The sequence below is a fragment of the Diprion similis genome, chromosome 6 (assembly GCF_021155765.1).
Source record: "Diprion similis isolate iyDipSimi1 chromosome 6, iyDipSimi1.1, whole genome shotgun sequence".
Classification (NCBI taxonomy): Eukaryota; Metazoa; Arthropoda; class Insecta; order Hymenoptera; family Diprionidae; genus Diprion; species Diprion similis.
Genome location: NC_060110.1, coordinates 14282803 through 14305534, shown reverse-complemented (window position 1 = coordinate 14305534; position 22732 = coordinate 14282803). Strand labels below are relative to the sequence as shown.

Genomic DNA, 22732 nt, shown 5'->3' with positions numbered 1-22732 from the left:
GCGTACTAGCGAGGACTCTAAACGCGCTGCCTACCGATAATTCGTACCGATATTTGTTCCCTTCAGCTGTGAGCAACCCAATACACTGCAGCACTTATTCGGAAACACCCTGTATAATGTATATGCTTTACTAGAATGCCTCTGGCTTATTGCGAGTCAATAAGTATTTAAGGTAGTTACCGAAACGACAGATCACGCCAATTTCAAGTAGCAATAAATCGTGTCTAGACTTTGAAGATTTATCTTGGTCACTGTCGCATTCATGGAAGACATCAGAGAATAAACAGAGAGCCGTTTGAATTCTTGTCGATATCGTTAATTATTAATTAGTAGACATGAAACAAGGTCAAGGATCGCTATATCTTGTCTCAAGCTGTCTCGGTGAATTTTTAATAAGCGCCCTTGAGGTCGTGCGATTGTAAAAAATGTTGGCACCGTTTTTACTGGCTACAGGTGGAGCATAGCAAAGTATTTTATAAGTGAAAGTAGAGCTACTTTTCTTAAAAAATTGGTGTACCTGTTCGATAATATCGGAATCATATACATATTCTGTACTTTCCAAGGTACAACATATAATACAACATTTTGTAGTTCAATTTTGGCAGTATATTGTGCGTAATAATCTGGAAAAAGGTCTGAATTTTGGAAACCTGCGCTCGCTCGTTTAATCTGTATAACGATAGATTAACAGCAGTAAACTGAACGCGGTCGCGAACGAATTTCCGGTAAACGGTATGTTTGTGTAAATTACAAAACTGCGGGGAGATTAGAGCCGGGTTCCCTCCGTTGATCCATATTCAACGCTGCTCGCACGTACACAGGAAACGTGAGAAGTTTGAAACGTTGAAAAATAATTGTCACATTCAATTTGCATAACCGTATCCCGACGGTGGCGTTATCGCACAGATACTGCCGTTATCCCGCAGCATCGGCGATATAGGTATAGATCGAGGTTTTGATTAACCGACTTCAGATAATCGAATGTTGTTACAACCTGATTGCGGATCAGTGGATAGCGTATTTATTCTGCCTTTACGCTTCATACACGTGTTCGTGGAACTCGATTTGCTTGCTTAGCCTTTGCAGAGCTTGCGGCTTCGTAATCGAATGAAAATAGGGTTTCAAAGTGGTTGGTCTGTTGGAAATTTCACTCGATATTCACATTTCTCTTCCTCGGCATAATACCAACATTAGCACAAATATATATCGCTGAAACTTATACGAGGTAAAAGGGAGTGGTTAACCCCCGTAATGCAAAGGCAATAAATTTGTATCTTGTTTTTTCTTCTCCTTTTCTTCTCACTAATCGTTTGGATAGTCGATGAGAAAAAATTTACAATGCGAACAATTCATCAGGCTTCCAAACTTCTATGATTCTCCTCTAAGTAAACAGACTGTATTTTGATGGTCATATAGTCGCTGAGCGATCAACTCGTGTCATATAATCTGACCGCAAGTATTACATGGATCAAGGATAATAATCACTGCTGAGTCAGATAGTGAATCAAAGTATAAATTATCACGTGTGGATCACCGATGATTTGCCGGCTCGTCGGTCAGGTTTTTCGTTTTACCGTTACCATGCACTGACTGGTGCATTCGTCAAGCATTGCATAAGTATCTTACGGATACGTAAGTGCAGGCAATTGGTGAATCAACGCAGCACGTGTAATCGGTTATCGAGTCTATGCGGTAAATTAACCCAATTGACCTTACCATTTCGATGCTGCCATAGTATCGCCTCGAAAAGACGCCCCTCCGTGAAACGGTGTCGGTGGCTGGTGATCTGAAACAAGTATAACAAGAGGCAATTGAGTGCGTGTATTGAAACGAATGCTATGCTGGGATTGATCGACGCCTTTAATTCTAAGCCCCGTCAAGCGATCGGAAGGAACTTGAACCCGTCTGCCTGATGTCAGTTCGAATTGGGACTCTTTCCACGGATTAAGCTCTGAAAAGCTGCACGTTTCAGTCTTGGACTTGACAGCCGAGCGGAAGTAAAAGATATGGGAGGAAATTCGTGAGAGAAGATATACGGAGAAAGACGGAAATGGGGATATTAATTAAAAAGAGTCAGGTCCGCTTTATACTCTCGCAGATATAGGTTAATGAGCGATCGAAAGGGTGAGTCTCCCCCATGCGCGCGGATAGGAATCCCGTCTTTGGCTCTCAGTTTTCAATGTTTCCACCTGTAGTTGTCCAGGTGAAAGCGAGACAAAGGCGAGACGAGTTCAGAAGAATCCGATATAATTAAATCCGTGAAATGAGAAAAGTACCTCAATAACTATTACATGTAGATTTTTTTTTCTATACACGCCACCCACGCATTGGATGTTTTTACCTCAGCTATTGTTGCTTCTTGCTCTATACCCACTTCTATAATAAATATAGGAATAATTTTGATATAATAGAACAGAAATTCGGTGCTTATCGTACGGAACATTATGTTAATATTTCATGTTTATGAATTATTCAGACGCTTGATTAGTTTTTGCGATTACCTACGCAGGGCTGGGCTTAGCGCTGAAATCCGCCTACGTGACATCAATTTCCACGCGAACGTGTACATACCCAATATATTGTACACATTCGACGTTCGGCACGATATTGTAAAAAAAATAGCCGCAAGAAACCGCGCAACTCGGTTCGGATGGTCCGTCGGTGACTGTGCAAAAATAAAGCTCGTTCTCCGCCAAATCACTTTTTTCGCGCATATAAAGGCGACGGAAGGATCGCACGGTTCCACAGTGTTTCGTTACCACGCCGTACCTACAGGTTGCACATCAAAGGCACATAATGAAAATTTGAAAATAAAAAGTGACTCTACCTATAATGGATCACCGAGGAACGCGTGGCTCTCGAAGCAATTTTACTGCGTGACCAACCGAATTCTAAGGTCCATAAGTCCGAGGCTAATAAATCGTCTTCGTATAGTGGCGTAAAACGGTCCAGGATTATCAGGGGGCTTAAGACCTCCCAAACCGTAAGAAGAAGTGTCAATTTTTTTTTCACACAGCCCATTATGATCCGGGGAATACCATTTATGAACATGATCGTATAAAGCTGTTATCTTCAAGCTATTGCAGGACCTGTTTTCACGTCGTAGCAAACAAGAAATAAATCAATTTTAACCCAAAATGGCGGAGTAACAGTGACCTCAAGGTGTGTACTGTAACCACGGGTCCCTCGTTATTCACTGCCACGCGGAAACTAGGGATTTAACGTTTATATTCTGTTAACATTTTCGCCCTATGTTTTGCATTTTGCCTATAGCGTGGTATTAATCTTGGGATAAAATCCTCAACTTTATGATACAAGTTTAAGTAGACTTTTCGTACTTGGACGTTTATATTCTAGTCGTGAAGACAAAGAAAAAAATGTTGCGAAAGTTTTTCTCCTCTAGAATTTAAATGCGAACGTTTTCCCACTTTTTACTTTACTACGTACATCGGTGGCTCAATTGCGATCGTGGTCATCGTGATTTATTGATCGATAATAAAGATATCTTGGAGAGGCTATTGTACTGTACGGTGTTTTTTTTTTTCATCGAATGGAATTAATTTTTATACGCCGAAATGATACCTAGTACCTGCATTGGAGTTGACTTAGAATTAAACTTTGTTATCGGAAAAGACGTACATCACTGGAGAAGTACTTTTCCTTAAAAATGGAAGCGTATATTTTTTGTTTTTATAATGTCAATCTACAAATTCATTTTCTATACAGTAGCTGTACATAAATTCCTTCGAAACGCTTCAGCGTTTCGGTTGAAACTCTGTTAAAAAATCGAGTATTCGATGGAGATTTTTAATTTTCGAACTTATCAGACTTCAGACTACAGTCGATCACTTCGACTTCCGAAGAATTGATATTTCTCGCGATTTGTTCAGAGACTGTACAAGAATTTGGCAAGTGCATACGTGAATTTATCTAAGTATAAAATTTTGCAGCTTTGCCAATTCCCTTGCCAAATTCTTGTACAGTTTCTCTATTATAGAATTCATGTAAAAAATTATTTTTATTAAAATCATTAGTTTCGATTAGTATTCTGATGTTATAAAATCATGACGATACTTGACGTACATATTGTGACTGGCGCGACGATGAAGGTGTCTCAATTGCGAGGAATTGAGGACGGGTACGCAAACGGAACGCGATCTGTCCCTGACGATCCTCGGAGGTGGGCTGGCCGATGCAAAAGTGGTATCTGTCGAACTTGAGAAGCGGTCATCCTCGTCGCTTTCAAGATCAGTCGAGGGCACGACGCTGCTTACGCTGCCACCGCGGTTCCTCCTTGGAGTGGCGTCGGAGGCCGAAGAGGAACCGGATAACCCTCTCAAACGAGACACAAGCTTCATATCGAGACACAACATGCCTTAAATTCAAATGCTGCTTATCAGCAATCCACCGCCGCCTTTCTTATCATATGCAATACACACAGGTATGCATATACGTAAGTATATCGGCGTGTTACATTTCGTGTTATTCGTATATGTCGGAAGTATTTACGATAAAAACCACGAGCCTCGCGCCCTCAAGAGACACCCGACAAGTTTCACTTTATTGACAAATACACCCGGTGACGAGTCGGCAGCGTTTGTGTATATTTACAGGCGGCAAACACCTGCGACTCACACTGATTCGTATATCCCTTATACGCAGTCCGGTGAACACGCGTTCGTGTTGACGATCGTTTCAAAAGCTCGTTTCCAAGTGCCACTAATTGTTGAAAGCAAGCATTCTAATCGTCAAATCAAATCCTAATTGCAAACGTCCTACTGCAGAAATTGCTCAGCCCGCGCTTACACGCAACCTCCAACCCCCAACCCCCCGTCAAATTCGATAACCCTTCAGATACCAGCAGGTCTATACCCGACGTTAATGCCAGCAGTATCCTCAACTTTTTTTAAACTTTTTACTGTACGTCACCCCACTACCGTAGATCGAAAATCCCAGATGATGATCATCGTCTGATTTTGAAATTGTACTTAATGCTACCGCTTCTTCACCCCCGGTTAAAACGATTGCAGCGAAATAGACGCCAGACGCAGTGAGTCGTCGACGTACCGCTTCGCGTTCGGACTACGACTGGGCCAGGATCACGACGTCGTCGTCGTCGGCGGCGGCGGCAGTGGCGGCGGCGGGGGCGACGGCGGGCGTCGCGTGCGACCTAACCTGACATGATTCCCTAGTCTTTGCGTAGCGTGTAAGTTTGGCGTCGAGAGGTGTCGATGAGGCGGTTCTTCGTCACTGACACACTTTTGCACGCAGTTGTCTATACCCGTCTCTTCGACGTGGATAAAAAGGTGCCACAAAAAGCGTATCAAGGTCCGGCGCAGGTGACTTTCCCTTTTCTTCCATCAACCTTCAGCATATTTGGAATTTGAGACGAACTTATTCAATTACCGCAGCGAAGTTATCTCCTCACGTCCTCTAGCGAGTTTGATAACTTTTTTTATCTTTCCTTCGATGGAATCCCATGATACGTTGGCTAAATTTTTGATCTGAGGATTCGGCCGTCTTTGCTGTACCAGCAGCGGGGGCTACTCGCGAATTAAAAAAGGTTTTCACGCGGCCTTTGACATGAGGGATTCGCAACTTCTTGTACAACTTCTTTCTGTAGTTTTGTTTAGAACGGTGACGATATTTCACACCCTTTGATCCCATCTTCTATTTATTCATGAAAAGTTTCAATCTTAACAACACGTGAGAAAGTAGGCCATGGCTTTTGGAACTTCTTTCCTACACCTTACGCTGACAGTATATTGGGTGCGATACACTTTGAATAGTGAAAAGCGTTGTCGCAAAACAGATTTCATTTTCAGCCTCCTCCTGAATTCACAAGGTCTTTTACTCGCTGGCAGGGCGGAAAAAATAAGACAATCTACACGGCTAGTATTCTGAAAAAAGTAATTTTGTCAATGATATTGAGGTGTGGTCGAAACGTCAAAGCGTTCGAAACTTCATCGTCTATCACAATCATTACACTCCTGTTACACGAAGTTTAGATCTATGGTCGTTAAAAACCCTGCAAATTGTTTAATACGAGTAATTCGAATTGATAACTTTTTTCCCTTCGTCTAATCCTTCATGTTTCGCTCCGCGCAAGAAACTGACGTCGTAATAATAATTCTGAATTATTCATCCGATGTATAGGCGTGACAAGCTGTGCTGCACGTGCTGTATAAATTTTGACAAGCCAACCGCAATTAATATGAGGAAAACAAGATCGTTGTTTCAACCCTTAAGAGAAAGTTCAAAACCCTTTTTAACAAAGTCGACGCAGAAAGAGACCATATCTTCAAACGTATTTATAAAATTTAACAAAATCTAATAGCGCATAAATTTTTGTCTTACTAAGAAATTTTTAGAATATCCCTCACTACAGATTTGATACATCGAATTTTCGGCCCACCATCCACGTTTCTTACTATACTTATATACATCGAAAAGGTGCTAAGAGAAAGAAAGTACTCGTCATTAAGTAGTAGACAATTTATTAATATATCAAGTAAAAGTATTTAAAAATAGTAGAAGAAAACGAGAAAACCATCAAGACTACTGCATTAGCCACAAGAAAAAGGATTGTTCAAGGCTGAGTCATGCCGTGGTTAAACCATGCTGACTAAACCTTTATCCCAGTGATCGAGGCGTCACGTCGGCGCATTCTGTATAAACTATAAATTTTATGGAGAACGTTGACGGGCGGGTATAGGAAAACGATAGAAGGCTCTACCACGTAGTGGGGCTACAGAGTTACTGCGTTTACCATGGAAATAAAAGGCGGCTTACCTCCTGCACTGCCTCTCTTGAACGCGGCAGACCCCATGACGCATCGAAAGTCACGCGATATAGATACACGTCCTAAACGCAGGCGTGGAATAATCGCTTCTGCGTATAATGAGCCATGTGTCGCAAGGAAGGTCGCGTTCGTTTCGTAACTATAATTACAAAAAGTAATAAAAAACAAAAACAAAAAAAAAAAAACAAAAAAAAACAATTATCTCCCGCTGATTATTACTTTCAAATAATATCGCTGAACAAGTCCTATTAGAGTAGCCACAACAGATTACGAATGTTCCGTTTTGTTCTTGCTGCTGTTGCTGCTGCTGCTGCGGGCCTGCCGATATGACTTGAACGATAAATAGGCGCTCATTACCCGACAGAAATAGAGACTGTAACAATTAGACTCTCGTGTGTCGTGTGCTGGCAACCTACCATCTGCACAATCCCCTGTGGCAAATGTCATTCGTTCTATCATCTTGTACTATACTCACACTATATTTGAGTTCAATTATTGTATGAAAGTATTCAATTTGAAAACCTCACGCTGCGTTACTGGATCTATTGAATTACATCACATTCATGCCATTTTATAGCGCATGATTATTATCTTTTTACACTTTTTTTCAGTTCATTATGGCAGATAGAAGTTATTCTGCTCCGGTGATCAATTATCGATGAAACATTGAAAATAAAAATAAAAAATAATAATTAACCAACAATTGTACCGTAAACGATTGTTATACGGCTAGTGGCTGCTTCTTTAATACCACTTGTAGACTACGCGTACGAGATAGACTATAAAGTGCCAATTAGTCGAGGTCGCCGATTACATTTTTTAATTTTTACGCCAAGGAATGATATATAAGTGATAATTTTGAAACATATTCATAATATGTATGTAAAAACATCATACACTTTGTTATGTATAATTATAAGCTTCCTACTCTGTGAGAAATTTCACTTTGCGCACTAATCTCAAATTCATTGAATCGTATGACTGAGTATGCCTATATCTATATGCGTGTACATTTATTTTGGATTCAACAAAAGAACGAGTCACTAGAATTTTATTAATCAAACCACGAGTACAAATGAAGAAAGAAAAAAAAAAAATTGGAACAACAATCTATCGATCTGATATTCACGCGGTGAAACTGTCACCACGGGGTATTTATATTTGTCGTGAAAAAATCGTTGTACCAAGGCAACGTCAATAAGAAGAAATATGAGCAAGAAAAAAGAGAAAATAAATAACATGAATAAATAATTTCGGGCAAAAGAAGAGACGTATAATCAATTTCCCGATTACACCTACCTGCGTTCAAATTATACGGGACGGGGTACAGCGGAGGTTTTCTTTACCGTCCGAGCTCGAAGTCACCCTCCTCGAGTAATTGCAAGTGATTAAAAGTATTGCGACCCGAAGAAACGGCCTCCACGAAGATCGGCTTTGAATGTATGCCGGGTGTATACAGATATACATGCGTATCGATGCCCGCAGTGTTCATGTACATGGATAAAGGTAAGCCTTCGTGTATACGGGCATCATACCCACGTGGACTACAGTCGTCGTAATCAGGGAGAGTCGAAAGTGCTCCAATTTGCGTTCGCGTTGCTTTCCGAGTTTTCGTAATCTCGAAGAATACGCCGACGCTGTTATCCTCGTTAAGTGTCCGACGTCGACGTCGGGCGTCCTTCCTTACCCTCTTTCCGCCGCCCCTTCATCGACCCTTCAATGCCCTGGATAGATATTTCACACTCGCCCGCGTTCGCTTCCGGCCAACCGAGTTTATGCAAAGCACCATGAGTATACGGACTGGCATGGGCTGCCGGCGGCGGCTAGACGTTGACGTTCTACACACCATGAGATAGTTTATTATGCATAATGCACGTGCATATAATTACGTAACATGTTTCTACAAGTGTAAAGAAAAAAAAACATCAAACTCGAATATGAATCATTATCGATCGTTAATTCACCTCTTGTTACCACATGAAATAATAATTTGCGGCAACTGACCCTGGATAATTATTATCATGCATTGTCCTTCGATCTATACAATAAACTGCAACAAGATCCATGTCGGAGTAATAGGTAAAGCCCACAATGGCCTCGGCGTTCCTTGTGCACACGTAAAAATGTATACAAAACCACCGGGAAGATAAGAGCAAAGATTATATTGACTGCCTGCTCTTTCTTATGTCCAACACTTAACCCCAATCTGTTCAGCGAACGTTACGACCTCCGAACAACTCAGGCATCCCATTATACATGTATACATAAGTATAACTTATGATATGTATATATATATATATATAATATATGTATAAACGCGGATGTAATTATTATTGCTTGGAACAGGCTTATTGTTAAAGTGAAATTGTACGTCATCGCTTTGCTATTGTGCACACGTGGACATCCACGGTTGCATAATAATCAGTTGTTTTCAAACGGAGGGTGGAGATCACTCGAGGTGGAAGAAATTTACACGGCAAATAACGACCGAAATTATAGTGGAAAAAATTTACGGGAACAGTACAAAAAAAAAAAAATAAAGAAATAAAAACTCACAAAAGCGAGTAACGTCGAGTTATGAGAGCGAATAACAGAATTTGCAATAAATTCAGGCGAATGTGTACACCTACATGCATTGCATGCGTATCATACCAGAGAGGCGTGAAAATTGCCCATGGGGGTACGAAATGCCCGTATAGTAACGACCTGCTTTCACTGACGTGTATATTCCAGGGGAACACGAGGGAAGTGTTAATGCGTAACTCGTACACTTATAGATCATACAGAACTCGCGTCTCATCGGTACGTCCAAACACGTCAACTCAGAACAATATTCCGTTTAAATTCCGTCTGCTTTCTGTGCTGGTTCGAGTAAATTTGGTTTGTTTCCTTTCACCGGCCAATTTACGAAGCTTTTTTGCGGTTGCACGCAATGCAGCTGCAATCAGTCCAATAATTCACATTCGGCTCGTTGTGCGAGACCTTCTGCATATATGAGAGAAGATTGGAACGAAATTGGTGAAATGAGCCAAGTGAGCTGAGAAAATTGGGTCGAAAAGAATTTGGAGATGTTCTTTATCGTTCCCAGTGTCCCCGATTTAGGATACGGGGCCGCTCACGCGAGATCATCGACCCTTTCGAATGGGTCTCGGATTTCCACGCCCTTCTCAAAATTACCCCATTCGAGCTGCTACAAGGAGGGTGGTTTTTCAGACTGAATGTGCCTGGATCAAGTCGTATCTGCTGAAATTATCTCTGCGATTATTAAATTTCGTATTTCACATAACAGATATAAGAATCATGCATTTCCAAACCGTTTAAGGTAGCGTGAAAATTTCACGATCGTTGTGCAGACATTTGTGTCATTGAGGTTCAATATTGGGAGTAGGTCAAGCATCGGGCCATAAAATTACATCTGATAGTTCCAATTCTGGTTTCCTCAGCTATTCCGTACGTTGTAATATCCCCGACGACGTCAGGGAAGTTGGGTGCCGTCGGGCGTCGAACTCAAACTCGCGGAGGACGCCTGGCGTCGCACCAACGAAACCCAGAGATTGTAACAAAACATCGTCTGGGTCAGGCGCAATGGCGCCACTTCGCGAACGGTTTACTATACATGTATATTATACACATACATACATATATATGTATATACATATACATATATGCGATGCATACTCCGTTCATCGAACTCTGAGGAGGTTTACAGCCACGGATTTATCTCCGAACGTTTTCATTCTTATAGATTAGGATATAGTTTGTTTATACGCGTACGATTTTCTCGTTTCCATTTCCTCTTCGCATCAGCTGTCCGAAGTTTTACCCGATAGAAGAGTATATACATCAATTTATACTTTGCCCATACGTTCATATACTTATTTACAGATATTTATGGATATGTTTATACGAGTGCAAATTCCAGGAGAGAAAAGCAGTTGAAACACCGCGAAACCGTAACTTCTTTCCTCGCGATGATATGTTGGAGCTTCCATACCTATTCTGGCAAAATAGTAGATTACATCGGCAAGTTTTCACGACAGCTGGCTGAACTTTCCTATCCTATCCTTCCTACCCGCCTGACAAATGAGACTCGCGATTCGTATCGCATCCGAAAGTTTATTATCCACCATCTCGGTACCGCTCCAAAGATTTTGGATAGTGGGCATTTATTTCCCCGTCCTCTAACTACCAAATTGCTGAAAATCAACGCCAGGCTTCTTATAGGCAGAATTTAAATAACTGATTTCGCTCTGGTATATATACTTCTTTTTTTACAAACTTTTTCCAATCTTTTCAGCCTCTATAATTCTCCGCGAGTTTTCCGACAGAGGGAAAGAGGAGCATTACTTTGCTCAGCCGTACGATGCTTTGTGACTGTTAATTCGCTTCACTGATTTATTTCAGTCAATCGTGAAGATTGATGCCGACTCTTTGCCCGAAAAATTTCTTCAGGTTAATCGGGTTTCCAACATTTTAGATGTGAACACTTTTTCATCGCCAATTCTTTTTCTACAGTTCGTCTGATTCTGCGATTTTTACGATGCTTATGGCATCCAAATCGTAGATATGTCATTGGTTTGGAGTTTGGGATCGACGAACACGCATCGACAATGCCAGGTTTGAGAAGAATGTTATTTCTCAATCAGTAAATCAGACAGTATCGCATTGCAAAGAAGTTTCGGGTCGAAATGAAAAGTTATTACAAATCAAACCCCGCGACTGTTGGAGAAAATCTCTATGGCTATTCAGATATCAAATTGGCCAGGAACACAGTCCAAACAATCTCGTATTCACTTACTTCCCAGAAATACTCTGCTGTAGGTGCAAGGGGTGGCAAAAAGTTGGTAAGCTTGCACATCCAGCTCAACGTGGTGCGGGGTTGAAGCGTCTGAGCAAACAGGTTTGAATGGTACTTTTGAAACTTGGTAAGTATGTTATACATCGAGTTATCCGAATACAGGTCTCTGTGCATGTGTACAGCAGACTCGGCATTGCAAACTAGTACCATTGTAGCTAACTTTGAACAGACACGTCTTCGGCAGTTAGAATATCCCGGCTTTACCACCCACCCGGTACTTTTAGCTTGTAAATCGCTAAAGTTGCAAACAAAGTGGCAATTCAATGTGTCCACGCGGTGGGGCGCGTCAGGTGTAGTGAGTGGAAAATCTTTTCGGGGAAGGCTGAAGATCTCGAAGGGATGAGAAACGACAGCGTAAACTCTGCGGGTACAATAGTTAATGAAAAAAAGAGAAAGAAATGTGAAATTAATGGAGGGTAAGTTCTTCTTGCAGTGCTTTGCGAGGAAAACGATCATCACGAAATGGTAACGAGTATACCTCTAACTTATCAAAGAAATAACGTCAAGAGATGATGATCTGCAAAACAATGATGAGTGTAATGGTACGAAAGAAGCAAATTACAGGACATGAAGCTTTGCTGGAGGAGGGAAATTTCAATTTTTGTGCAAAGGATTTGAAATTACCTTTGGTATTCCGAACTGCTTGTAGAATTTCATATTGGATTATATCAGTCAGAAATAGTGAGGTATGCAGCTATCTATCACGTGTTCACAAATGGCTCCAATGAAAGCCTTCTGGACCTACATATGCACATAGTTACATGATAACGAAACGTTCAGGGATAGAAAATGCTTGAATGTTGAATGACATCACAAAATCGTGGGATACTTGTGTATTCATATATTCTGTACACCAGAAGCATTCTATAGATGATATGGTTCATTCTAGGGAAACAGTGACCTGCACTCAGGCAGTGAAGTGAGATTCAATCATGACTCGGCTCCTCTTTCTCTCTTCTTCAAGAACCAGGATAAAACTACAGTCAGTTGTAGTATTAAATGTACGCTCATCCATTACTTAACGTTTGGTACTTTTGTGAAAAGGAGCAATTAGCAGTTGTGAAAGAAAAAAACGACATCGAGTGATATGAGAAACAGGCAATCGTAGCTCGGAGAAGGAAAAACAATACTCATGATTGCACGAACAGAGGAGCATTTATAACAATAAAAAAACTCATGCTTTATTTATTCTGCAAAAATTTTAATTTGCAATAACATCGAGAAATTGATATAACTATCGTTTTAATTTACAGGTGTTCTAAAAACGTTTACAATGATTCGGCTTGGGTCATTGTTTGGCGTGTTTTTTTTTTCTTAACGAGTGATATTAATTTGTGTATAAAATTCATTTAGTGGTTGGATAAATTCAGAATGCCGTAATATTTATTGCCCTGGGGAACGCGTGAACGATTCGGTCGCGATCCGCCGCAGACGGGATGTCAGGTTTTGTTGGAAGCCTAAATATTAATCACCTTATCAATTTCAGTAATTGAATGGAAAATAAGGTGAATTCTTTTACGTGACGTGATGTAATTGGTATCATAACTTTAGGCGTACGTTATGAATACAGAAGCCATCCATAAATTATATAACGCTGATGGAACGACCTCCGTTATGCAATGTGATTTTTTGCTAAAAATTTTACATCTTTATTATTCACAGAGTTTCTATCATAAGGTTGTAATAAAAAATATCTTGCAATCTTTCTTTCCCAAATATGTATGAATCTGATGTCAGAATTTCAAAATTCAAGATGGCGGATCTAATATGTGCGAATAGGATCAATTTTTATATTTTCAGTCCACCACATTGGATCCGCCAACTTGAATTTTGACCCTGAAAACCCTGATATACCCAGTTTCAAGGAATTTAACTGCAAGGTAAAATGTATGCTTCAAAGGATTAATATTTTATTGCAAATTTGTTTAATTCGAAAAACTGCTCCCAAAAAATCCGCAAATCAATTACGTTAATTCTTTAGAAGCCTATAACTTAACAACTAAGGGTCAAAAATGGCCATCGGATGCCTCCTGGAAATGAACAAAGTGATTCTTTCATATTCGCACGATCGTTGTTGGGTTTACATCGCACACGGATTCAATTTAATCCCGGTATTTTTGAGTATAACAAAAATATTGCTGACCCCCTGTAAATCCCCATATGCGTTGTGACATGAAGGTTGAAGGCTTCAATGTGGAAAAGCCTAAGGATTAAATTTCAAATCGTAATCGGCACTCAAAAGTTTCACTACAAATCTCAACCTTTTCTACAAAAGATCAATAGTGTAGTATCCTCCCTCATAATAAATCCATCAAATGAACAGAGATAATCAGCTTTTCTATGGCAGGTAAGTGTTCTCCAACCAAAGCTCGGATCGCGTTTGATGGTAACATTTTTTATCTCGCTGCAATGGTTCGTAGGTACACGTAGTTCGTCAAGCCCCGTCGGTCGGAAGTACAGAAATCTGTTTGAAAGCTCGAAGCGTTTCCAAGCTTTCCCGAGAATCGGATTCTCTGTCATTCGGAGCGTCGTTAATATCTGGGTTCTACCTTACCTTTGCAAGCTGAATCGATACTCATTGTCAGCGCAGCGCCCGATTATTCGTTTACGGTCCAATTTGCTATTCATGGTTTCAGCACGAATAAAGTGTGGTAATAAGCTTTGATTTGAAGAGGTATTGTTTTAACCGTTTCACCAATTATAACGATTTGAAAATGACTGAAATCACCGGTTAGAGAGAAAATTTACCAGCTAAATAAGTTTTTAAAATCGCTACCTTGCTGAACATTTGTTACCTCATCTCGGGGTGTATTTCACCGGCAAGATTTATTACCCTCTTAAGCTGCTAAAATCAGGATAAAAACTTATTTTGAAGAAAAAGCATGGATTCGTGTGGTAAATCCGACAGTTTAACCTTCAGTCTCAAATTACCTCCAATCTAAAAGCACAGCTCTCCGGGGAAATTTCTTTCTAATGAAAATGGTTTCCTTCTTTATTTATTACATCATATTTGTATCGACCAGGTTCGTATAAACAGATTCTTATTTTTAGTCTGGTAACAAAAGCGCAGTAATTCGATAACAGAAATAGAAACAAACCGTTGAAACCCGTATGCAATTTTCTATCGTCGAGGGAGGATTCAGAGTCAAACATCTGTTAGCACGTGTCTGCCTTGTATCTCAAAAAAATTTCACCACCGTAGCTCAAAATACACCCCATGAGGCTCTGATCAATTTCAAATAAAAGCAGTTCAAACACGGTGACACAGGCGGGTTTGAATTAGGAATTTTTTATTTTCAAGGCATAGGGGGGGTCAAAGTGAAGCCCAACATTGCGGAATATTTGAAGCTTCATCGAGCAAAAGGTGAACTGCAAACCGTTAAAGCAACAAGGGTCACCCAATTTGCTACATGGCTGCTGCCTAATATTATAAACGTAATATATGCATAGGGTGCATACACGGGCTAATACTAATAGTGCCAGTTATATGCTAAAATAATAAATTAACACGATGTGCTGCTGCGTTGACTACGGCGCGATTACGAGCCCGGCTGCCGCTGCCATCGACTACGACAAATATGTATTATAGCCTGCATGGATGCCGATAAATTGCATTACGCAAACATAATGCCCATAACCATCCGCTACGCTAAGTGAGAAAACTTTCCTCGGCGAATAATAATCTGAAGCGACCCGGCAGCCGTGTAGCAGCAATATAACGCGAGTTCGAGAGGATGATCCATCACGTTCAACGTTAGCAACGCGTTTGGAAAAGTTTTTCGCTGCATTATAAGACTTGAAAAATATATATCCATACATCATTTCATCTATCAACTTGCGGAAATCGAAGTTGGTGACATTGGGCGAAACTTGACGAACGATTGGCACCAGTTCACCACCATTTGTAACCATTTGTGGAAAACCGAGTGAGAAACTACCAGGAAATAAATTGAGATCACGGATCAACGGAATTGAAATAAATCTGGTGACTTCGGATAACGGTAATTGGATTTTGTCTATGTATTTGAAAAAAATTAAAAGCGGTAAAAATCAGGCTGTTGGTAGTAGCGAAAGAGGTCGCGGTCAAAATTTACATTGGAATCTGCAAACGCAGAGATCGATCATCACGCGTAAGTTCGCCATGCTAGTTCGAACCACTAATAAATATATTGGGAATGTGTATTCGGGTAATTGCGGTCATGAATTACGTTATGTCGACCCCCTGAGCATTGCGCGGTTGTAATATAAACTCATGAAATGACGTCGAGGAACGTTTTCGCGGGAGATCAGTTTTCTCCTGGAGTGATGCCGACAGGGCAAACGTGTAATGCAAGCGTATTAACACCCCACGAAGTATACTTACGTGTCGTAATAATTTATAGTATGGTCTCATCGAAATTTCAAAGAATGGAAATTTCTCCTCTCCGCATAAATTGTCTCATTCCCTCCTAGATTGCAAGTAATCTTTTGGAAGGGTTGAAGAGCACTCGAGTGTATCACTGGCAAAACCCCTGCTAACTCCTATGTGTAAACACTGTTTGGTGCCGTTATTTGGACGACGCGACCCCAGAATTTTCTCTACAGACTTGTTTACTCTTACTATAAATTGTCGTATCATTTACGATAGCACTTTTTGCGAGTAAAGTAATCAAAAGGATTCGCTTTGCCAGCGGAAGTAATATCCTACCACTTTGGACAGTAAGAAAACTATGAACTATACTCGCAGAGAAAACATTTATTTCCGGTGCTGATGTTTTATTTATCGCCAAGTGAAAAATGAAATAGTTCATTTTCTTTGCTTGAAATAATTTCGTTTCATTTAAACAGAGCTACAAAAATTTAATCTTTGCTTACTTGATTTCTTCCTGATTCCAAGCATACTTTGTTCGTAACGAATTCAAGTCAACTTTTCAAAATTAAATAATTTCATGCATATTTCCTCCTTTAGGTAAAAAGATTTCTCAGTGTACTGTAATGACTTCGAAGTTATTAGTCTTGTCCTCGAAATCTCGGACAGGTCACCAATTACCCAGTTCACAGATACTGTGGAAACTTCCTTCACGACTTATCCCGGTTTTCCATGAATACAAATTTCGCATTACTGTGCGAACGCGCATGTGAGTTCGTCGGTGGCATTGTCAAAGTTCACCTTCACCGCGACTAGGTTGATGAATCCGGAAAATGGAGGAATAATCGGTGGCTCTTACAATATCATTTCGAATATCAACGCGGGTATAATACCTGTGAAAATTTATGAGTATTACATATTCAGGTAATGACATAGGCAATGATGGCCTGGCTTTCCCATGAAATGTAACGTGTACGCTTTAATTTATAGTTCTCTCTTTCTCATATCCTCTAATCTAGAGTTGTTGAGGACGAAATTTCCTTGTTCGACTGTATCTTCACCTACACGCAGGTAATCGATATTTCCACAAATTACAACAGATCTCTTATACATATTACGCGTCACTTATGCTGTAATTTTTGATAAAAAACCTTGTGGGTTAGCTGATATGCGTTAATAACGCTGAAATAAATTATAATTGCACATGCATACCCGGAATACCAAATAATACCACAATACCATATGGGAACAATTTATTTCATTTACTTTGGAACGGGGATGAAGAATGAAATTTTCCCAGGGGAATGTGCGCAAGTAGAATCTGTCACCTTTACAGGCACGTATGCGTATGATAAAATTCGTACTCCGCAATTGTGCAGTAGTACAAGGAACGCGCAAGACTTCGAATCCAATTATTACGATATAATATAAGCTCGGCGATACTAGATATGATAATTGTAATTGGCAATTTACTGTCACTGAGTTCATCAGCATTAATTAATGTTATAAGGAAATGAAGGTTCCATAGCTTAAAGTCAATTCGAATCCTGACTGTATGACTTCTTATCTAGACTTCAGCAGGTTGATAGAAGCTCTTGAATATCGCAGTAATTTATTTATGAAGAAATTGGAACGACGTTACGTTTATGCTACAATTAAATCAGAACACGACGATGGAATTTTTTCTTCTTAAAACATAACAACTCTTGCTGTTCACGCTACACCTAGATCAATCCCGAAGTCCAGACATTCTCGACTATATAGCTCAGGTTTCTTAATACCCAAAGTTTCAACGTCCATTGTGGAATGCGAGGATTTGCATGCGAGCGAGTTCTCGGACGAGATTTTCGCCTCTCAGTTTCCTCCTGAGAGATTTACGCTTAACCGGTTGACCGCCAGACGGGTAAACCTAAAATTTATGGGGTACAATTTAATGTGATCGAATGCTGATCCGATTAGTTTGGATTGGTTCTATTTGCACGAGATATTCACTTTCACAGTTCGCCTTAGCATAATTCCAGCTCTTCAAAAATCCACGGGTTCCTTACCGGTAAATACATCGTACTACATAGTTAATTTTTATTTGCCCATAGCACCTGATCAGTTGACTCGGTCTGTTAGTAACAAATTAAAGGAAATTATTATACGTAGCAGAAAATGAATGATGATCCTGTGTTGATATGACGGTATACACATAAGCAATTCTCCGGGAAACATCGCCGCAGGAAGTGGATAAATATAACCTGACTAACAATAAAAGTTATTTCAATAGATTACTTCGCGCACAGCTGTCGATGCGCATAAGTCATCAAAAACGTTTACGTTCTTGCTTATGTAAATACGATTCTTCCTTGTTCGCCGAACAATGTTAGCGACCGATACTCATGGTACCTAACTGCGTGTTTCCGCCGATACAATTCAGATGCCAATCAAACCGATAGAGTTTCGACAGATAAGTGGCGTAGTAACGTAAACAGTTCGATACCCCAATCTTCTATAGGAGAATATTCTAGTCATCAGCCTTCAACGGCAACCGCATTGTGACCCATAGATTATGAAAATGGTTCTACCGTCCATCCGCCTTCGGAAAACCTTCCCTGTACTCATCAAACGCAGAAAAACTGGCGATTTCTTCGATTGAGCCCGGAAGAGAATAATAGATATGACGATCAATAGAGGGAAATGGCAACTCATGTACGTGTGTGGAATTAATCATCGACAAGTTTGCTACTATTCAAAGGATTGTTTTTGATTGATGCCTTGCGGGAAATTGATCCGTGATGTAATGGGAGAAGTTTTGTTACATGAATCTTGAGTGCGAACGTGAAGAATCACGGATTAGCAGCATGTCGGTGAAAACATTCTGTAATAATTCGTAGATGCGACTCGACGGATAAATGGCTCGACTTCGAACGCTCGGGGACAAATATTTGCGTTGATTTACTTATTTGAAAGTGTTTAAACACGAGGGTTCAACTTTGTTCATTGAAAATTCAAATAGCCGTTTTGTTTACAGAGATGCTTACATGCAAAATGCAAAACCAGCGGATGATGCAGGATGACAAAGTGTTCTTTTAGCCACCGATGTCAAAGCCTACGGTAACTGTCTGTGTACCTACTGTAAATTTTCACTGCCGCATCACAGTAATTCTCTTAACCAAATAAATCGTCTCAGTAAGGTAAAAGTTTGCTGCGAGTCGTCGGGCTACTAGTTTCTTCATCCTAGTCGGAAAACATCTAATTCTAAAAGCGGATCTGACAAAAAAGCGCTTGATGAAGTTTCTTGTCGAGATCTTCTGCTGATTAAAGAGAAACAAAAAGTTCGCTCGTACGAATCATTTAGAATTATACAAGTGTGAATTCGTAACATTCCCGATGATTGATTTTATTCTCATAGCACATCTCGTACTCGGATATATGCATAAAAGATGCTCGGACCCGTTGTTTTCCGAGCGAATGTTTTCACCCGAGGTAACAAAAGATTTTTAATATTCACCGAGCTGCAGCGGAGCGCCGACAGGGTAAGAGATGTTTGTAACAATAGGATCCTTTCACGGGTCCCAAGTGATCTGAATACGAGAGAATCCTACAGGCTTCAAAGACGCTTAGATATACTTGTTGCTTGTGAAATATCTAGGATTTGAAAGCACTCGGAGTTTCCTAGAGGTCGAAATTATACGCTGATCTGTGCCGCGGCCCTGACAATGGATTCAGTACGACGCTCCAAGATCAAGCGCGACTTAACTTGAAATCATTGACTGTAAATCTAGGCGCTTAACAGACTCTCGGTAAAGGCGTGCATTCGCAAAGATACGGGATGTACTGCAGAGAGCGATGCAGGTTACTCATCTTCTGCAGCGGAAGATTCCATTCTCCGGCTGCGAATTGCCGTAAATAAACCATAAAGGGGAGACATGTGTGGCTGCTGCATAAATTCTACCCTGTATTATGATCTTGCACATTGATGCTGTTCTTCGAGTCGCGACTCGAAGCAAACCCGGGCGTTTTCCATAAGTGTACTCACCTCGAAACCGCGATGGACAATGTCGTCTGATGTAGGTGATGCAAAATGTCAGCAACCGCGCTCCGTCGCCGGTGACTTCTGGCCGTTCGTTTAGCCCGCGCATTGAACGTCAGGGCTCTTCTCAAGGGGCTTTCTTCTTCCGCCATTAAACCCGCCTTTGCACCCTTTTCGAATTCCCCAATGCTTCCCCATCTGGTTATCACTCCATGCTCGGTAGCTGTCCCAGTTCCGGTTCCCGTGGGCAGAGGAACCAGCGGCACCGGAATCACCTTTGGTAGACAAGACGCCTTCCTTGCATGGCTCACTCTTGCTGCTTGGTCCATTCCAAGCGCAGGTGATCCGAGGCTTCTTACGTCATGAGTTGGTCGTACGTTACGTCCTCACCTTTAGCTTCGTTTTCCGGATGCGATGCACCAGCTTCAGCGATCGGCTCAATTCCGGGTTGGACTTCAGACTGATTGTGAAACGAAAACGCTCTAGCCCGAGGCAATGAAACGAGATTTCTGTCTACTGTGCGCACACGAAACCGTTCTCAACTTTCTGTACTTCCCTGAGGAGGCACTCTACTTCCGTTAATTATATCCCCCACGTATGAGGATTCGTTGGGAGATTATACCACCACTTCCTGCTCTTTGATTTCAGGCCTCCGGCGATATCTGCTCTAACTATCTTGCTGGGATACTGCAGTCTGATTCAACAAGGACATAAGCGTTGATGCTTAAGGTGGGCTAACTCGGCAATAGCTGTTCAGCTCTGCAATATGGTTAAGAGCAGGATAATAACTAGAACGAACCTCTGTCTTAAGAGGATTTGACTAGTTTTCAAGTTGGAATACGCCATTACAATTCTAGTCCGAACAGAGTACATCAAGTGCGATTAGCAACGATGATTAATGCAGTTCAGTTTTTCAAACGAATTTTTTGCACAAAATTCAGCACTTGAATTATAACGTCTCTTACGAAGATATTCCGCGGATTTGCATTTACAAAATGTTATATTCCAGTCACTGCAAAGAAAAACCAGGTAGAGACTATCCGGTTGATTTGAATCTTCAGTAGATATATCAGTAACGTCAAGCAGTATCTGCGATGAAAAAATTTCACTCAGCTTGGCAATCTTGAACATCAAAGTTCAAAAGTTCATTATCTCAGTATTTTCTCATATGATCGCAACGAGCAGCGACGTGTCTTCTTAAAACTCAGAGTTCATATCACATTTCACCAATGATTGTATGCAATTTTTTTAGCATGGACCGAAATCTGGTAACCAGTGTTGAGCCAATCCAACTTCAGCATCCGTTATGATTATACGTATAGAAGTTGGTAACATAGTTCAGAGTGGTTGTTTCCTCTGGGATGTGCCGAGGCACGTTCCACCGGAAGTTTACACTGTAGTTTCAAATCGCACCATAAAAGCATATCAAATGAGAATTTTCGGGCGTCGTCGTTATAGTCACTGTCACTCACTCGGTACAAGCTGGACTAACTTCCTTTGCCCAGGTTCCATTGTCGCTTTTCCCTTCCTGCAGCATGTAGAATAAATAATTCCCGAAGAATTGATGCTCCACTTATTCAATACCGGTATGCCCGTTTACATCGGTGCACCGTATCTACAGTCCTCGCAGTTTTCACTGCTGAATACAACGTGTTTCTCGCGTGCCAACACCATCCGTTATGAGCCCGGCCTTTGGTTCTCGTTAGAGCTTTTACGCGGGGCTATGAAGAAGCGGTGCGCGAGTTTGCGAAATGCCCTGTCGATAGGCTGCTGCTTTTGCAGGGGATCATTGGGTCGTTCGACGAGCTTCACCTAGTGTGCCTGGGTATAACGGGATATCGGACAGTGTGACGACGTGCACAATACCTCGACAAACACCCGCCTCGCCGCTCAACAAGTGAAGCTTTGATCATCGGTTAACTTGCTTCTCTCCCATACGCTGCGCACCAGATTCCCCCGTACAAACCACCACGCCATTCTCCCATCCCCTGACCAGCCTTTCCATTTTGTGGCTGGAAACTCTGTTTTATCCATATTTATTACTGAACATTGTATAGATATACGACTTGCCTCACTAATATTAAAAAAATTTAGAAACACTTTTACTGTGTCAGTATTTAATTTTTCTGTTGACACATATTAATGTTATAACAGTGAAGGTCAATAGAACAAAAGAATTTTTCTACAAAATTTAAAATCATGGTTCGTCATTTTTTTTTTTACATATTTCACTGTGTATTCTGAACAACTACACATTTGCAAGCAAAATTCACCCCAGAATATACTTTTTTCCGATATCGGGTTTTCTGAAGCTGTGGACCATGCGTGAAGTGCCCCATTTCCGAACAGTGCGGTAAAATGACGTTGACGCATACACACAGGCTTCAGTGCTCGGTTTTACACACTAGGACTTTGTTTGGCGCATGCGCGCTTTCAAACAGTTTAATTTCACGCATTGTGCCATTGTGCATAAGTTACCTAACCCAAATAGGTATTATGCGCTATCACTGACACCATCATCGATTTTTAAATAAAAATTTCGCTTACAAGGGTTGCAAAAACAGCGTGTGTCACGTGTGGATTACACTAGACTCGTGCGATTACAGCACTAACTTTTGCGGCTTACGCTGAAAACTTCACACTCAACGAAAGACACCCACTTTCCTCACCAGTGACACAATATACTATTTTGCACATTTTACCGTC

The 22732-nt window shown here is 40.9% G+C and overlaps 1 protein-coding gene across 15 annotated transcripts in view; it reads right to left on the bottom strand.

The window, feature by feature from the left end:
- Positions 1-22732, bottom strand: part of LOC124407502 (GTPase-activating Rap/Ran-GAP domain-like protein 3) — a 60251-nt gene that overhangs the window by 19221 nt on the left and 18298 nt on the right. For 5 of the 15 annotated variants that reach the window (XM_046883695.1, XM_046883703.1, XM_046883694.1 and 2 more), the window contains exon 2: positions 1717-1786. In XM_046883695.1, the coding sequence (XP_046739651.1) occupies positions 1717-1786 (70 nt within the window). Of the gene's footprint in view, positions 1-1716; positions 1787-4083; positions 4897-6606; positions 6734-20032; positions 20401-22732 lie in introns of those variants that run through there. The other 10 variants (XM_046883691.1, XM_046883697.1, XM_046883689.1 and 7 more) reach the window with 6 other exon arrangements.